The sequence below is a fragment of the Rhipicephalus sanguineus genome, chromosome 3 (assembly GCF_013339695.2).
Source record: "Rhipicephalus sanguineus isolate Rsan-2018 chromosome 3, BIME_Rsan_1.4, whole genome shotgun sequence".
In the NCBI taxonomy this organism is placed as follows: domain Eukaryota; kingdom Metazoa; phylum Arthropoda; class Arachnida; order Ixodida; family Ixodidae; genus Rhipicephalus; species Rhipicephalus sanguineus.
Window position 1 is genome coordinate 7,152,208 of NC_051178.1, and position 13,295 is coordinate 7,165,502.

Below are 13,295 nucleotides of genomic sequence, written 5' to 3' on the forward strand. Positions count from 1 at the left end.
GAGTCACCGGGCAGGGTTCCGGCGGGTAAACTTTAACAAGAGCCTGACTCAGGCCGAGGCCGAGAATCAGGGCCCGTGCAGTGCTCTAGTTGCCACGCATGCTCATATCGGCATGTTCGCATTTTCTTCGAATTTATTTCAGTCGATGGTCCAGCACCCTTCCGGCTCCGGTCACTGTTTTCTTGTCTCGGTTTTTTTCTTGTTTTCTTTTGGTGCTGCTGGCATTCGCTTCACCTAGAGTTGCTATATTAAGCTACACATAGATATGCTAGAGTGTACTAGAACAGGGGTGTGCTCGGAACGGCCGCAGCACCAATGTACAGCAAATGAAGCCCAAAGACGGTCAAGCCGCTTGTGGCGCTGCGATCGGTAGCCTGCAATGTGTCGTCGTTTAAGAGTCGCGCGCAGCTCCGACAAAGTGTTCCAAGCGTAGAATGCCCGCTTCCCACTCAAAAGTTGCAGGTTCTAATGGCAGCTGTAGCTGGTCGATTTTTATTTTTAGGGTCACTTGTTATAGCTGTATTAGTTTTCCATTGTTTCTCAAGATTAGCTTCAGTTGCTACCTATTTCTACAAAAAGTAACGTAAAATGTGAATTTTCGAGTCTCGTATTCGCAAAAATGTCGGAGGCCATACGTAACGTTTTCAGATGCAAAGCAACTTTTGCTCGGGGCTGTGTCCGTCCCTTGGCGACCGTCCGCTTTCTACCACCTAGCATAGCCATCTGTAGCATACTGAGCGCGCACTCGCGCCAAGGAGAAGTCTTCTTACTCTTGTTCTTCAACGACCTTGATGATGATACGTGCAGAGCACTTTAGGGGCCCGGACTGCAGTATGGTGTCCTAGCTTGGCGTAACGCCGGCAAAACCATGTGTGGTGGCACGCGCTAGCGCGTCCCGGGCCTGTGTAAAGGGCTGGGTAAGACGCTGTGGCCTCTCCCCCTTACACTCTCTCAGCAATCATGTGAGGGCGTCGGAGAACGAGATTCTGCAGACGCGCGATGAACCCACGTGGCGTCACTGATCTCCACTAGGAGGAGCTGGATGGCGCATGGAGCACGCGGGCGTGAAGCCACCGGAAGCCGCTGTTTTTGTCCCGGAAAAGAGCTTTTCTCTTCTTTTTTTTTTAAAGAAATACCTGCCTGTGGCGCAGTAAACTGTACGAATCGGCCGAAAAACTCGTCAGGGAAGACATTTCACGCGTAAGTACCTCAAAGTTGCACTACTTTTTACGCATTTTCTACGTTGCAGCACTCCGCCGTATTCGGACGGTGTCGCCACGGCGTCTATCATCTTTCGTGTAGCGTTCGTCGGCGTTTAAAGTGAGGCGCAACCGCAGAGTTTCAAAAAATAAAAAAGAAAAACGATCATAACAACAGCTGCCACACGAGAATATTTGAATTGCGCGACTGAGACGGACAGAAGACACCAGCTTCCGAGACAAAAAGGGGCCCTTCCGGTGGCTTCATAAGCGCCCGCCTCGCAGAGCGGGGATGCACCATCCAGCCTTTTTAATGGAGGTCAGTGCGTGGCGTGCTCCAACAAGAGTTCGGGACGAGTAACAGCAACAGCAGCTACAGTGAATTCATGGTGTGCTCCACTTGCAAGGACGCCTTAACATCGGGCAAGGTGCTTGTGATGAATAGAACTTTAAGTCGACCCATACGCTGCATCGCATCCCCACATGGTTTTCTTTAGTGGGAGATGGTGTAATTTTTTGTTGAATGCCGTGCTGTGGCCCTGCAAATAATAACGCTCACTATCAAATTTCTTCTAGTTCACTTCACATTTAACGTTACTTTATGTATCAATACTAGCAACTGAAGCTAGTTTAAAAAAAACATAGGAAAACCAATACAGCTATAAGAAGTGAGACTAAAAATAAAAAGCCACCATCTACAGCTGCAATTCCAACCCGGGCCTTTTGAGTGGGAAGCGGGACTCTACTCCTGCACCATTTTGGCGGAGCTAAGCGCAACTCTTAAACGACCACACATTGCAGGCTACCGATCGCAGCGCCAGAGGGGGCTTGACCCTGTTTTGCCTTCACTTTTAGAAGCTTGTTCCGAGCACTGCCCTGTCCTAGTACACTCTAGCTATGCTATGCTTTCTTTGTCTGTATTTCACTTTCTTTCTATTTTCTTCTATCTTTTTGTCTCTTTTTATCTGTTTTATTCCTCCTCTTGCCCTCTCTCCTTTTCTCGTTCTCTCGCCCATAGCAATGGAATGATATTGTTGGAGTGTACTAGAACTGTCGAGTGACGTGACCGCGCCTCGCCGCCTGATGCCTTCCGCGTCGACCGCCGTGGTGGCACTGCAGTCGCTCTGTACTGAAGGCGCATGGGCACAGCGCGCGAGAACTGCTTGGCGCATCGGCAGCACCCGGCTAAACCGGCGCTATTTTTGATGCGGATTTTGTTCTGTGTCAGTCGTTATTGACTAGGACTTGTCGTCGTAAGCGTTGATGGATGAAACTTCAACGATTTGAATGAATGCTTGCTTCATAAATGCTTTTGAGAGATACTGCTAATTAGATTTTGTAGCCGAAGCGTCTGCTGGAAGGTACGCAAAATATAAAAATGCGATCGGGGTGATCGCTACAGTGAAGATTCATGATCTCGGTGTAAGTGAGCCGCACTCGTTGCTGGGCTGGTTGGCACGTTACGAAGAAGACACAGAAGAAACAGCGTCCTTTATTCTGATTTGTTCTGTCTTAATTCTTCCTGTTGAGGGTGATTCGGTGTCTAGTTTATTCAAAGCCATTGAGCCGCTTCATTGGAAGCTAACTGTGCTCAAAAAACTGTGCGCTGATAATAATATCCTGTCGAAAGTACGTGAAACGTTTACCGTTGGCGAAACTGTCTATGGTGTGTATTTACAAATGCGCTGTTAATGTAAATGTAACTTTCTCGACATTATGGGCGCTCAAAGATATCGGAAGTATAACGTAATCGGCTTGCGTTCAAATAACGGTCGTCCTCAAACGGACATTATTTTCCGTATTTGCGCGTGTGTATATATGCACATATATAAGTCATTATCGTCTTCTGTTCTCCCGAACGACTGGAAGGCTGCAAAAGTTATCCCAGTACATAAATCTGGCAGCAAAAACGACCCATCCAATTTTAGGCCGATTTCGCTTACGAGCACCATTTGCAAACTTCTTGAACACATCATACTCAAACATATAGCCACTTTTCTAGAAGATAAGGCTATATTGTCACCATGTCAGCATGGCTTTCGTAGAGGGCTTTCCACTGTCACTCAGTTACTGGAACTGACACACGACCTATCATTCAGCATCGATCAACAGAAAGAAACAGACCTCATCCTGCTCGATTTTTCGAAAGCGTTCGATCGGGTATCGCACAAGAAACTCATTACCAAACTTGAAATTACACTTGGCCCTGGCCCTATAGTTCAGTGGATTCGCGACTACCTAACGAACCGCACCCAGTTTGTGGAAGTGCATGGCCATACCTCCCGTACAGCTCAGGTAACATCAGGGGTACCCCAAGAAAGCGTTCTGGCTCCGATATTATTCTTAATTTTTATAAACGACCTACCATCAAAAATTACTGGAAATATTCGACTATTTGCCGACGACTGCATTCTTTATCGAAATATCAACTCGCATGATGAACGCATAGCTTTAAATAATGACTTAAAAGCAATGTCAGACTGGTGTACCGTTTGGCAGATGACTATAAATACTAAAAAACTTGCTGTCCTATCAATAACTCGGAAGAAAATTAAGTCGAGCTTTTCATACATCGTCAACGGCATCCCGCTGGAGCACGTTCAAGAACACAAATACCTTGGGCTAACAATAACACATGACTTGAGATGGAACTCCCATATCAACAACACAACATCTACTGCGTTGAAGCGGCTTTTCTTTCTTCGGAGGCACCTCCGATTAGTTCCACCTGATATAAAAATCCTGGCCTATAAAACCTTTGTTAGGTCAGTCCTTGAGTATGCAAATGTGATTTGGTCCCCATACACAAAAGAACTAATTAGGAAAGTAGAAGGCGTCCAAAGGAAAGCGCTGAGGTATATATATAATAAGTATAAGCCAACAGACTCCCCCTCCGAACTACTCAAGAATGCTGGGATTCTAACATTACAAAACCGATCAGTACTAGCCCGTTCTAAGCTTTTGTACCAGCTTCTGCATAAGCAGTTTAACATTGATGTCTCCAGATACATTTCCAGAAGTGAAACACGGCCATCGCGACATAAACACACACAAACACTCAAGGAATATCCTTTTCGTACCGACTGTTTTAAAAATTCATTCTTTCCTTTAGCGATAAGAGAGTGGAACGATATCAGCGAGGCCATCACTAGCAGCTGCTCCTTTGATGTGTTCACTTGTTCGATGGAAAATAGCCTGCTAGCGTTGCAGACTTACCTCTCCTGTACTAAATTGAAGATAATCTTGCTTTTCACTGATTTTTTTTTCACCGCGTCCTTTTGGTGTTGGTGGTTATCTTATCATTTGGATGTGTAACTTATTATTGATGTATGCTTGTTACTCTCAAACCTTGTATAACTATACGCATGCGTGAAATACTGTCTAAACACATCTGCGTACTCTATCTTGAAGCGATTTGTTTCACATTCTAAAAAAGTTATTTGTGACTATAGTGACCATATTTTGAATGTCATACAATGTACATACTTTCGTAGTTATATTTGCACCAACACTACTGATTCATATATATATGTATATATACGTGTGTCTGTAATTTGTTATTCACTTCTTTATCATTGTTTTTGCCCTTCCTGTTATAATCCCTCAAGGGATTGACAGTATTTGTAAATAAAATAAAATAAAAATAAAATATACAAATTAACTAAATATTGCAAAGCGCAGAGCAACACCACCCCTCCTGGCTACACTTTTGACACGTTATAGATAAAAAAAGTCCAACTTAAATATGATATAAAACATCGTCATAAACAAGCGTTCGCTTGCTTGCAATATCATCAATAGAAGATCTGGAAAACAGCAAAATATCAGCTGTCGATAGAAAAGGAGCACTGGTTATAGTGAATTTAGGCAGAATAATAGACGGGCTATATATGCATCTGCACTTTCTACTATGCTTGAGGTCATTATTATTCTTGGCTTTCTGGTATCTTAAGCCCTCGGGGGCGCATAACGGATGCACAGTAACCGATGAAGCACGTAGTTGAAAGAAGATACCCTTTCGGCCTTAAAAAAACAGCACAAAGCAGGCGCAATAAAACCGAGTCCTAGGGTGCTATGCAGGATGGCCCGAGTTTGGCCAAACTCGGGATCTTTCCGAGCTCTGGCGACACCCCCTTTTGAACGAGCTAACAGGACGAGAAGGTGAAATTCATCCCTCAGCGCGCGCTCTATTTCATTGGTTACGATGAAACGCGGCGTCACGTCAAGGGCGGTCGAGAAGGTTGGGTGGTGTCGTTAAAATGGAGGCACCTTCTTTCATTTGTTTGTCGTTCCACTGAGTGCAGAAGTGCACCCATGCAGGAAAAGTGGCAGAAAGCTCTACTAACTATATTTTTTATGTGTGCGCGGGCCGTTTGAATTCATTTTCATGCGTTTAATGTCTGCAGCAAGTATCCTTTAGAATAATCAGCACCGTGGCCTCTGAGATTAGTTCCGACCGAGCGCCTTACAACACAGCGGCTAGAGCTAATCGCCGAGGCCACGTGTATAATCCCCATGGTCGGCCTGTACATTCTAGCGCTTTGCTCAGCCGGCGCACGCCCTCGTCGTTCTCTTCTTCATCGTCTGCTCGCTCCCAGAGCACGTGCGCTCGGCTGATTAGCTAATTGGCTGGGCGGTATACCTAGCTAAGTCAGGACGTGCTATGACGAAGCTGATTAGGCCAAATCATGCTTAGGCCGAGCTAAGGCACGTATTACTAAGACCATGCTAATGAAGTCGTGTAAAGCTAAGAACAATGTAATTAAGGTCATGCTAATTAACACGACGCTAATTAGGAGCGTATAATTAAAAAACTTTTGTTAACGTATTCTACCAGGGTCGAGCAATGCTTCATTACAGCTTGCTGAATCATAGGGATCAAAATGTAATATTTATAAGACTGCTATAAAAGCGGAGCCAACAAAGGAACCACATACGTTAATCTGATATGACGCCCGCATCGTAGGAGCACATATGCATTGCTTATTGCTTTATTGGAAAATTATATAGCCAGCACCACGAACACAACTGACGTTGCACCGACATTATGCCTGAATAGGCTGCTTTTCCAAACCAGTTAATAGACGTGGCGTGGCTGTGTGGTGGAATGCCTGATTGCCACGCAGAATGAATTCTTTCTTCTTTCCATCCGTCGAGTCAACGCTGCCGATGTCGGTTTTTCATAACGCTTTCTCATTTAAATTACTAATGTCTGTTCTCGCCGTTCCTGGGTCGATAAAAACTGTCAATCACCTGTGGCGCATACCCGTACACCGCGGTCCGTGGTAAACGGGTATGTGTCATACCTGTCTGGAAGAAAGGGTTTGACGACGTACGCGACAGTACTTTCACGCTAATCATGTCAAGACCTGACAGTCATACTTGTCAAGTCCTCTTACCCTCCCATGCAAACTTTGGTCTACACCAAGTTAACGAGGCGATCATGAGAGCCCCCAGACGTAGGCGGCTATATAGATAGATACCTAGATAGAAACATGCAAAGTTCCAAATTTTCGCTAAGAAATGCTTCGAATTTAATAACACTGGTACGAAATCGATGGTTCTGGTTAAGGTTAAGAGTTATACTGGATACATGCGATATCGCGGCATTTGTTTACTTAAGGTACGCTCGTAAAAGCCAACTAACATTCAGGATAATTCGCTGAAGGAGCCCACGCTTTTCTTGTGAGCATCGCTGCTGCACCTGGCGGAACGTATCAGAAGAGCACCACCTCTGACATCCGCTTTAACGAAACACAAGGTTCATCTATGGATGGATGGATGCTATGAGCGTCCCCTTTGTAACGGGGCGGTGTCAAGTGTGCCACCTGGCTCAACGATAAAATCCTTTTTCTCTGCTTTCTTACTATCTTACTGCAGGAACATAAAACGTGAATTGTCAGCCCAGTTCTCTGGCCTTTACGGCAGAATGTCTTCATTTTTTCCAATAATTGTTTTTGTCATTTTTCTCCAATTTTCAGCCAACAATACTCTAACCGCCTCTTACTTACTTCAACCGCAGGTGTGTTCAGCCTTCCTTTGTTGTCCCTAAAACCCAAGGCTTCATGTGGGCTCATGCCCGAACGTCAACCTGGGTGGATATCTCCACATTCAATCAGGACATGCTCCGCCGTTTCCTTATCTTCCCCACAACATGTGCATTGTTCTTCTTCTTTACTCAAGCTCGCTTTATAACAACGCTTTCTAAGGCAACCCGATCTCGCTTCAAACAGTAAAGCGCTTCCCTTGAATTATCGTAAAATGCCTCCCTCCTTTTTCATTTTTGCCCTCTCGGGTGTAGGTCCGGATCCCATGAGTTACTCCCCAGTAATATTCAGTTGTCAGTTCCCTTTCGGTAGTTACTCAGAGCCGGTTTTTTTCTCCATAGCTGCCGTCCAGTAAATTCTCTCCGCCTCTCTGAGTTTTTGCTTAACGCTCTTTGTTGACATATTGCTTACACTACCAGCCGTATATTTACTAGTGAGCCTCCAAGTTCTTTTTCTCCACTGTGTGTCTGCGATCTTCCTATACAAATAACGGAACCCCTTCCCTGCCTATCTACTTTCCTTCATGTTCCTGAGCCTCTCTTCGAACCTTATTTTGCTCTTAGCTTCCCTCGCCTCATAGCCTGCCCATCCCATATCGTCGTTTACAGCCTCATTTGTCGTCTTCTCGTAAGAACCCAACGCGAGGCGTCCCACAGTGCTTTGTTTTTCATCCATTCCCGATTGCACCTCTGCCCTCATGCACACCAATGAGTTCCCAAAAGTAAGCCCCGGAACCATCGCACCTTTCCACAGACCTCGAAGCCCCTCGTACCTACTGTATCTCCACAACGTTGTGTGCTTCATTATTGCATCATTCCTTTTTCCTTTTGCCGCCGAGGCTTTTGCCTCTACCTCCATGTATCTCTCACTGTCATTTACCCATCTTCCGAGGTACTTGTATTTGCTTATCCTCGGTATTTCCTGGACTTGTAGTGACACCACCTGATCACAGGGATCATTGAATACCAGTAATCCACATTTCGTTACACTAAATCCTAGTCCAAGAGCTTCACCTTCCCTTCCGCATATATCCGCCAGCCGCTGTATATCATCTCGACTCTCCACAAATAAGACAATATCGTCCGCAAGAAATAAACCTGGAAGCTTCTGTTCAATCATCACGCCGCCCTGTTTGCGTGACAGATAAAAAGCAACGTTGCTACCTTCTACAGCTTTTTCTGTACTCACCATGTACACCATGGATAGCAGCGGGAACAAAGGACATCCCTGTCTCAGTCCGTTGCTAATCTCAACGTTCTCTTTGCTACATACTCCTTCCCATTCTATGGAAACTGTATTTTCTCGGTATGTCTCCCTCAAAAGCTGTATACAGTCGTCGCCTATGCACATTCCTTCCAAAATATCCCACAAATTTCCTAATTAGCGTCGGCGTATGCCACAGTGAATACACCTGGAGTTGCGGCACCTGGCGGAACAGATCTGAACGACGCGAATCTTTCTTCGTGGCCTCTAAGATCCGCTTCAGTAGCGTTAAATGAAACACAAAGCTAATTCTTGCAATACACCAGGACACACGAACGCTGACATGGGAGTATTACTACGAGACACGGAGTCAAGGATTAGGTTGCCTCCAATTCTAGCCTCCAATGTTGTTTCTTTTTTTTGCCACAATAGCAATTCTGAGAATGTTTTCAAAGCTGTAGCTTTCTAACGAAGACATCATAAGTTTTCATTTATCACGCTGAGCGTCGGTCGCGACTTTGACATTTGAAACTTTAAGAAGGTCGTATTACGGCTTTGAGCGTGAATATACGTTTTGGACGCATGCATTCAGTTTCTTTCCATTACTTATTGAAGTGAGAGAGATGACTTTCCTCTCCCTTGCCGTTGAGGAACAGACATAATGACCGCGAAGGTTGGTTAGGCACCGCAGTAATCCATTAAACTAATGTTTTACCAGCGAAGCTCTTTACGCCATAGGTTGAGCCGTTAGGAGTTTGCAGAAAAACGTCGCCGAGTGATGACGTCATCACGCATCGCCTAGCAACGTGTCGGAAGAAAGTAAGGAGGAGGAGAGGAAGAAATAAATAAAACAAGATACAATTTTTGGTGAAGCGGGATCCGAACTCGGCTGCCATCGATGCGAAGGCGAACGTCGTAACCACTCGGCTATCCAGGCACGCTAGCCGAACACGTATCGTAACCATATTACAGTGTACTGGAAGGGGGTCATTTCATGCCAAATCATCCAGCGTTTTTCCGACCTTCACAAATATGGCTGAAAAAATTTCCACGTTTTTCTTGAAGTTCGAAACTCTTTCTGCTTGTGTATTACTGTTGCAAAAAATTTTCCCGCCTACTTGTGAGGGTGTGTAGTTTTGCGCTCACTGAGCTAAAGGGCATCAAACAACATTTTTTTTCAAACGACGTTTATGGGATGCACTCGATAAAATAGTATTTCCGGCAAGCTAACGAAGTGATGTAACTGTAAAAAAATGACTTATTTATGTATATCGATTCTTCGAGGGCTTTTCGCACGAGCAAATTTGAATAAAGTTGCAAAGTTTGATATTTCTTTTACAGGAACAAGGCACATATTCACATGATTGCACCATAAAGTGCACTTATTTTCTGTAATACTGACGTATGTACTCTAACGTGAGGGCTGACGTTACGTCGCACCATAAGTTACCCTTTAAACGCCAGTGTTGTCAAGGTGCCTGGTAAGCCCATGATGTGCACATAGACACAACACTTACAAAAACACGTCGATTCACCTCGTAGCGCTTCGCTCAAAGCCATAAAATACAGCATAGGCGTACTCGCTGACTGCTTCGCATGAAACCGCGATTGCCAGAATGGGTGAATATGTCGCATTTTTTAGATGCGGCGCATCTCTTGCTCGGGGCTATGTAAGGCGGCGTGGTAATCCGCACACGCCGTGGTAGTCCGCACTCACACTACGCATGCGCGCCTCTCCTCCTTCCCTCTCTCCGACAGCTGCGTGTTACTCTCTTCACTTCTCTACCAGCACCTGCTTGCGCTTCTCCTGCGTTCTCGCTTTTGCTTTCGCGGCGCATGCGCTACTCTCTGCGCTACTCTCCTCCTCTAAGCGGTTAGAGCGCAGCGCGCTTTCAGTGCAGCGCTTGCTTTGGTTGACTCCGCTTGATTCTATTGGTGCTTCCGATGAAGCGTGATGGAAGCAACAGTCCCGTCACTGAGTGGGCTGATGCAAGCACGCGTCAGCATCAGCCCAATTGCCTCCACTCAAGACAAAGTTGCGAAGCGAAGGGCAGCGAACTACCATTCACGGCACATGCACTGATCACATCTTCACCAATTTCAAGATCCACCCACTGCACCAAGATCTCCTCACGGTTCCCTTCAGCCACCACAAAGCCATCCTCATCAAAGCAAAGCGCGCACCTCAAGTACTAGACGCTGCTCAATAAAGACCTTCGTTAACCGTTTCACCTTCGTCTACAACGTTAATAACCCCGTTAATAATGATCCGAGGTCGCTAGCATGCCGAACGAACGTCAATGGAACGCGATCGTGCAAGTGCTCCGGCTTCGCATCGCCTGATGGTCCCCTTTAGCGGAAGATGGTGTTATTTTTTTTCGCGAGGCTTTTCCTAATTGTTCTCAAAACCGGAAGTAAGAGTTTGACCGGAAGTACTTGCAAGAGGAGCGACAGTGTGGTGGTACCACTGAAAATTCTTCCCGCAGCAAACAGAGACATTCAACTTAAGTATGTATACACACGTGCAGACAATACTAAGTCACAAAATAACAATCGTTAAATCCGATGTTTGATGTTTTTTACTGCACCAACTTATCAAAACTGATCTCAGTGTAATGAACAAAAAGCATAGCCAATGAACCGGCCAAAAGTTAGCCAAAGATCGAACTTGTGGCGAGCTTTTTGTTTTCGTTCGCAAGCCGCTCTGACGCTGCGTCGCTTACGTAAACAATATTCTGATTTACCATGACCGAAAAATGCGACAGATTGATCAGTGCAGAGGTAATGGGGCTGACTGGAATACATAATATAGCGTAACAAAAGAAGGACAGAGAAAGAAGCACACAGGACGACCGCTAGATTTCAACTGAAAATTTTACTCTGGACACGTGACATATAAAGTGTAAAAAACGTCTAAACTGATGGTGCATTTGGTGCAACTCGGGTGTTGGGAAGGGGTCATGACCAGATACGACGTGAGATCTGTGAGGCCATGTATATACACAGGGAGGCAGATAGGTGTGCAAGTGTGCCCTCAATTGCCCTAACGAAAAAGTAGATTGGCTTCTTGGAAGGGCGCATGCGCGACGCGTAGCTTGGCACGTGCAGCTTGCTGTGAAGGTAGAATGGTGACGTATCCATCCGTTTAGATGTTTTTTACACTTTATATGTCACGTGTCCAGAGTAAAATTTTCAGTTGAGGTCTAGCGGTCGTCATGCGTGCTTCTTTCTCTGTCCTTGCTTTGTTCCGTCATATTATGCATTTAAGTCAAGACCAACTAGCCCAAATTTCAGCTTTTGGCTGACTGGAAGCACGAATGAGTGGTGTTACAAAAGCGGTAGCCGCACAAGAAGCAGGCGCGATGTGTTTGACATGTAGAGCCAGTTTAAGTGTTGTAAAGTGAGTACCAAGTTAAACGGTTACATCATAAGCGTACCCATAAAGCTCGGCAGTTCTACGCGAAGGTCAAAGCATTGGTAGAGGCAGCAGAAAGGTGTAACACTTCGCTTGAGCTCCTTCAGGGTCTCTTCTTCGTCCTTGTCTATTCTTGCGCAGTGCACTTCTGCCGACCTGGCATGCTTTCCCTTCAGTTACAGGAAAGCAGTGCATGGCGTAGAAATGAGGAGAATATCGATTCACGCAACTGTTTTAGGCCAATCTTCAAGAATGTAGACAGGCGAGCTTCCATACTTACGTTGCTATTATGGTGTATGCAGCGACCCTCTGATATCCCTGATGAACATAGCCGGTGACTGCGTGGGAGTTGTGGTGGTGCAGAGCGTGATGTGCCGGGACTTGGCTATTGCACCGGGCGCCTACGTAGCCCCACCGGCAGCACAAGCCGGGGCCGCCACAGCTACCGACGAATATGACGTCTCGTGCGAGCCGTACTATCGCCGCGACTCGTATTTGACGCCCCATGAACAGGATGACCTGTCACCGCCTGTTTGTCAACCCTCAGCGCAGGAAAGCTTGCCTCGGCCTGCTCAACCACCAACACCAAAAGAGCAAGCAAGCCTGCCTTCCCCTGCTCAACCATCAGCACGAAAAGAACAAGACCACTCGCTTCAGCCTGTTCAACTACCAAGGCCGTGCCAGGAAGATGAAGGGTTCAAGCATTCAAACCAACCAATATCAGAAAGCATGTGGCAATCTCACACAGGACACCAGAAGCAGACAAGTGAACTTGGCCCCATCTATTAGTAGCACCCAGACTGTTGTCATTTTTACACTTGAAGCTGAAATTTAACTTTCTAAGTTAGTTGCAGTGCTTTTTATTAAAATAATTGGCTAGTGTTACGCGTATGTGTAAATTTTCAATCCGAAACGTGTTTCCAACAGCCACTGTCTCCGAACTGCGAATACAGTGCTATAAACAGCGCCTACGAAATCTACATGAGACGCATACCAGGCTATACACTCGTAGGAAAAAAGGCCGGCATGTTCACTAACTAAATACTAACCGTTTACTTGTCACAAAAACACTAGCCTCCTAATAAGTGAAGGTAGTAAAATGCAGGTTAGTGAAATTTCCTACCTAGTTAATGAATAGTGCTGACCCGAATGGCTAGTTCATTACTAAGTTGTTAGTAACCGCGCTAGCAACTTCGTAACCGTATTAACTCTAGTTGACTACATTTAGCCAATTAGAGGGCTAGGCCTATTTTGTTTATATGTGCGTGTGCATTGTCATACCAAGATGATTCTCGAGAAGCGTACGTTGGGGGGCTACTTGGTAAGACATAATTGAAAAAAGTCTATAACTGCGCTAAGGACGCGACACCAGAAACGAAGTGGACAGGACAATCGCAGACTAACAACTGCTCTATTGAAACATACACCACC

General features: G+C 45.6%; 1 protein-coding gene across 1 annotated transcript; it reads left to right on the forward strand.

The window, feature by feature from the left end:
- Window positions 1-12,185: 12,185 nt before the first annotated feature.
- On the forward strand, window positions 12,186-12,653 carry LOC119384782 (uncharacterized). The gene has a single exon (XM_037652481.1). It carries the CDS (start codon window positions 12,186-12,188, stop codon window positions 12,651-12,653), a length of 468 nt encoding a protein of 155 aa, XP_037508409.1.
- The last annotated feature ends 642 nt before the right edge of the window (window positions 12,654-13,295 follow it).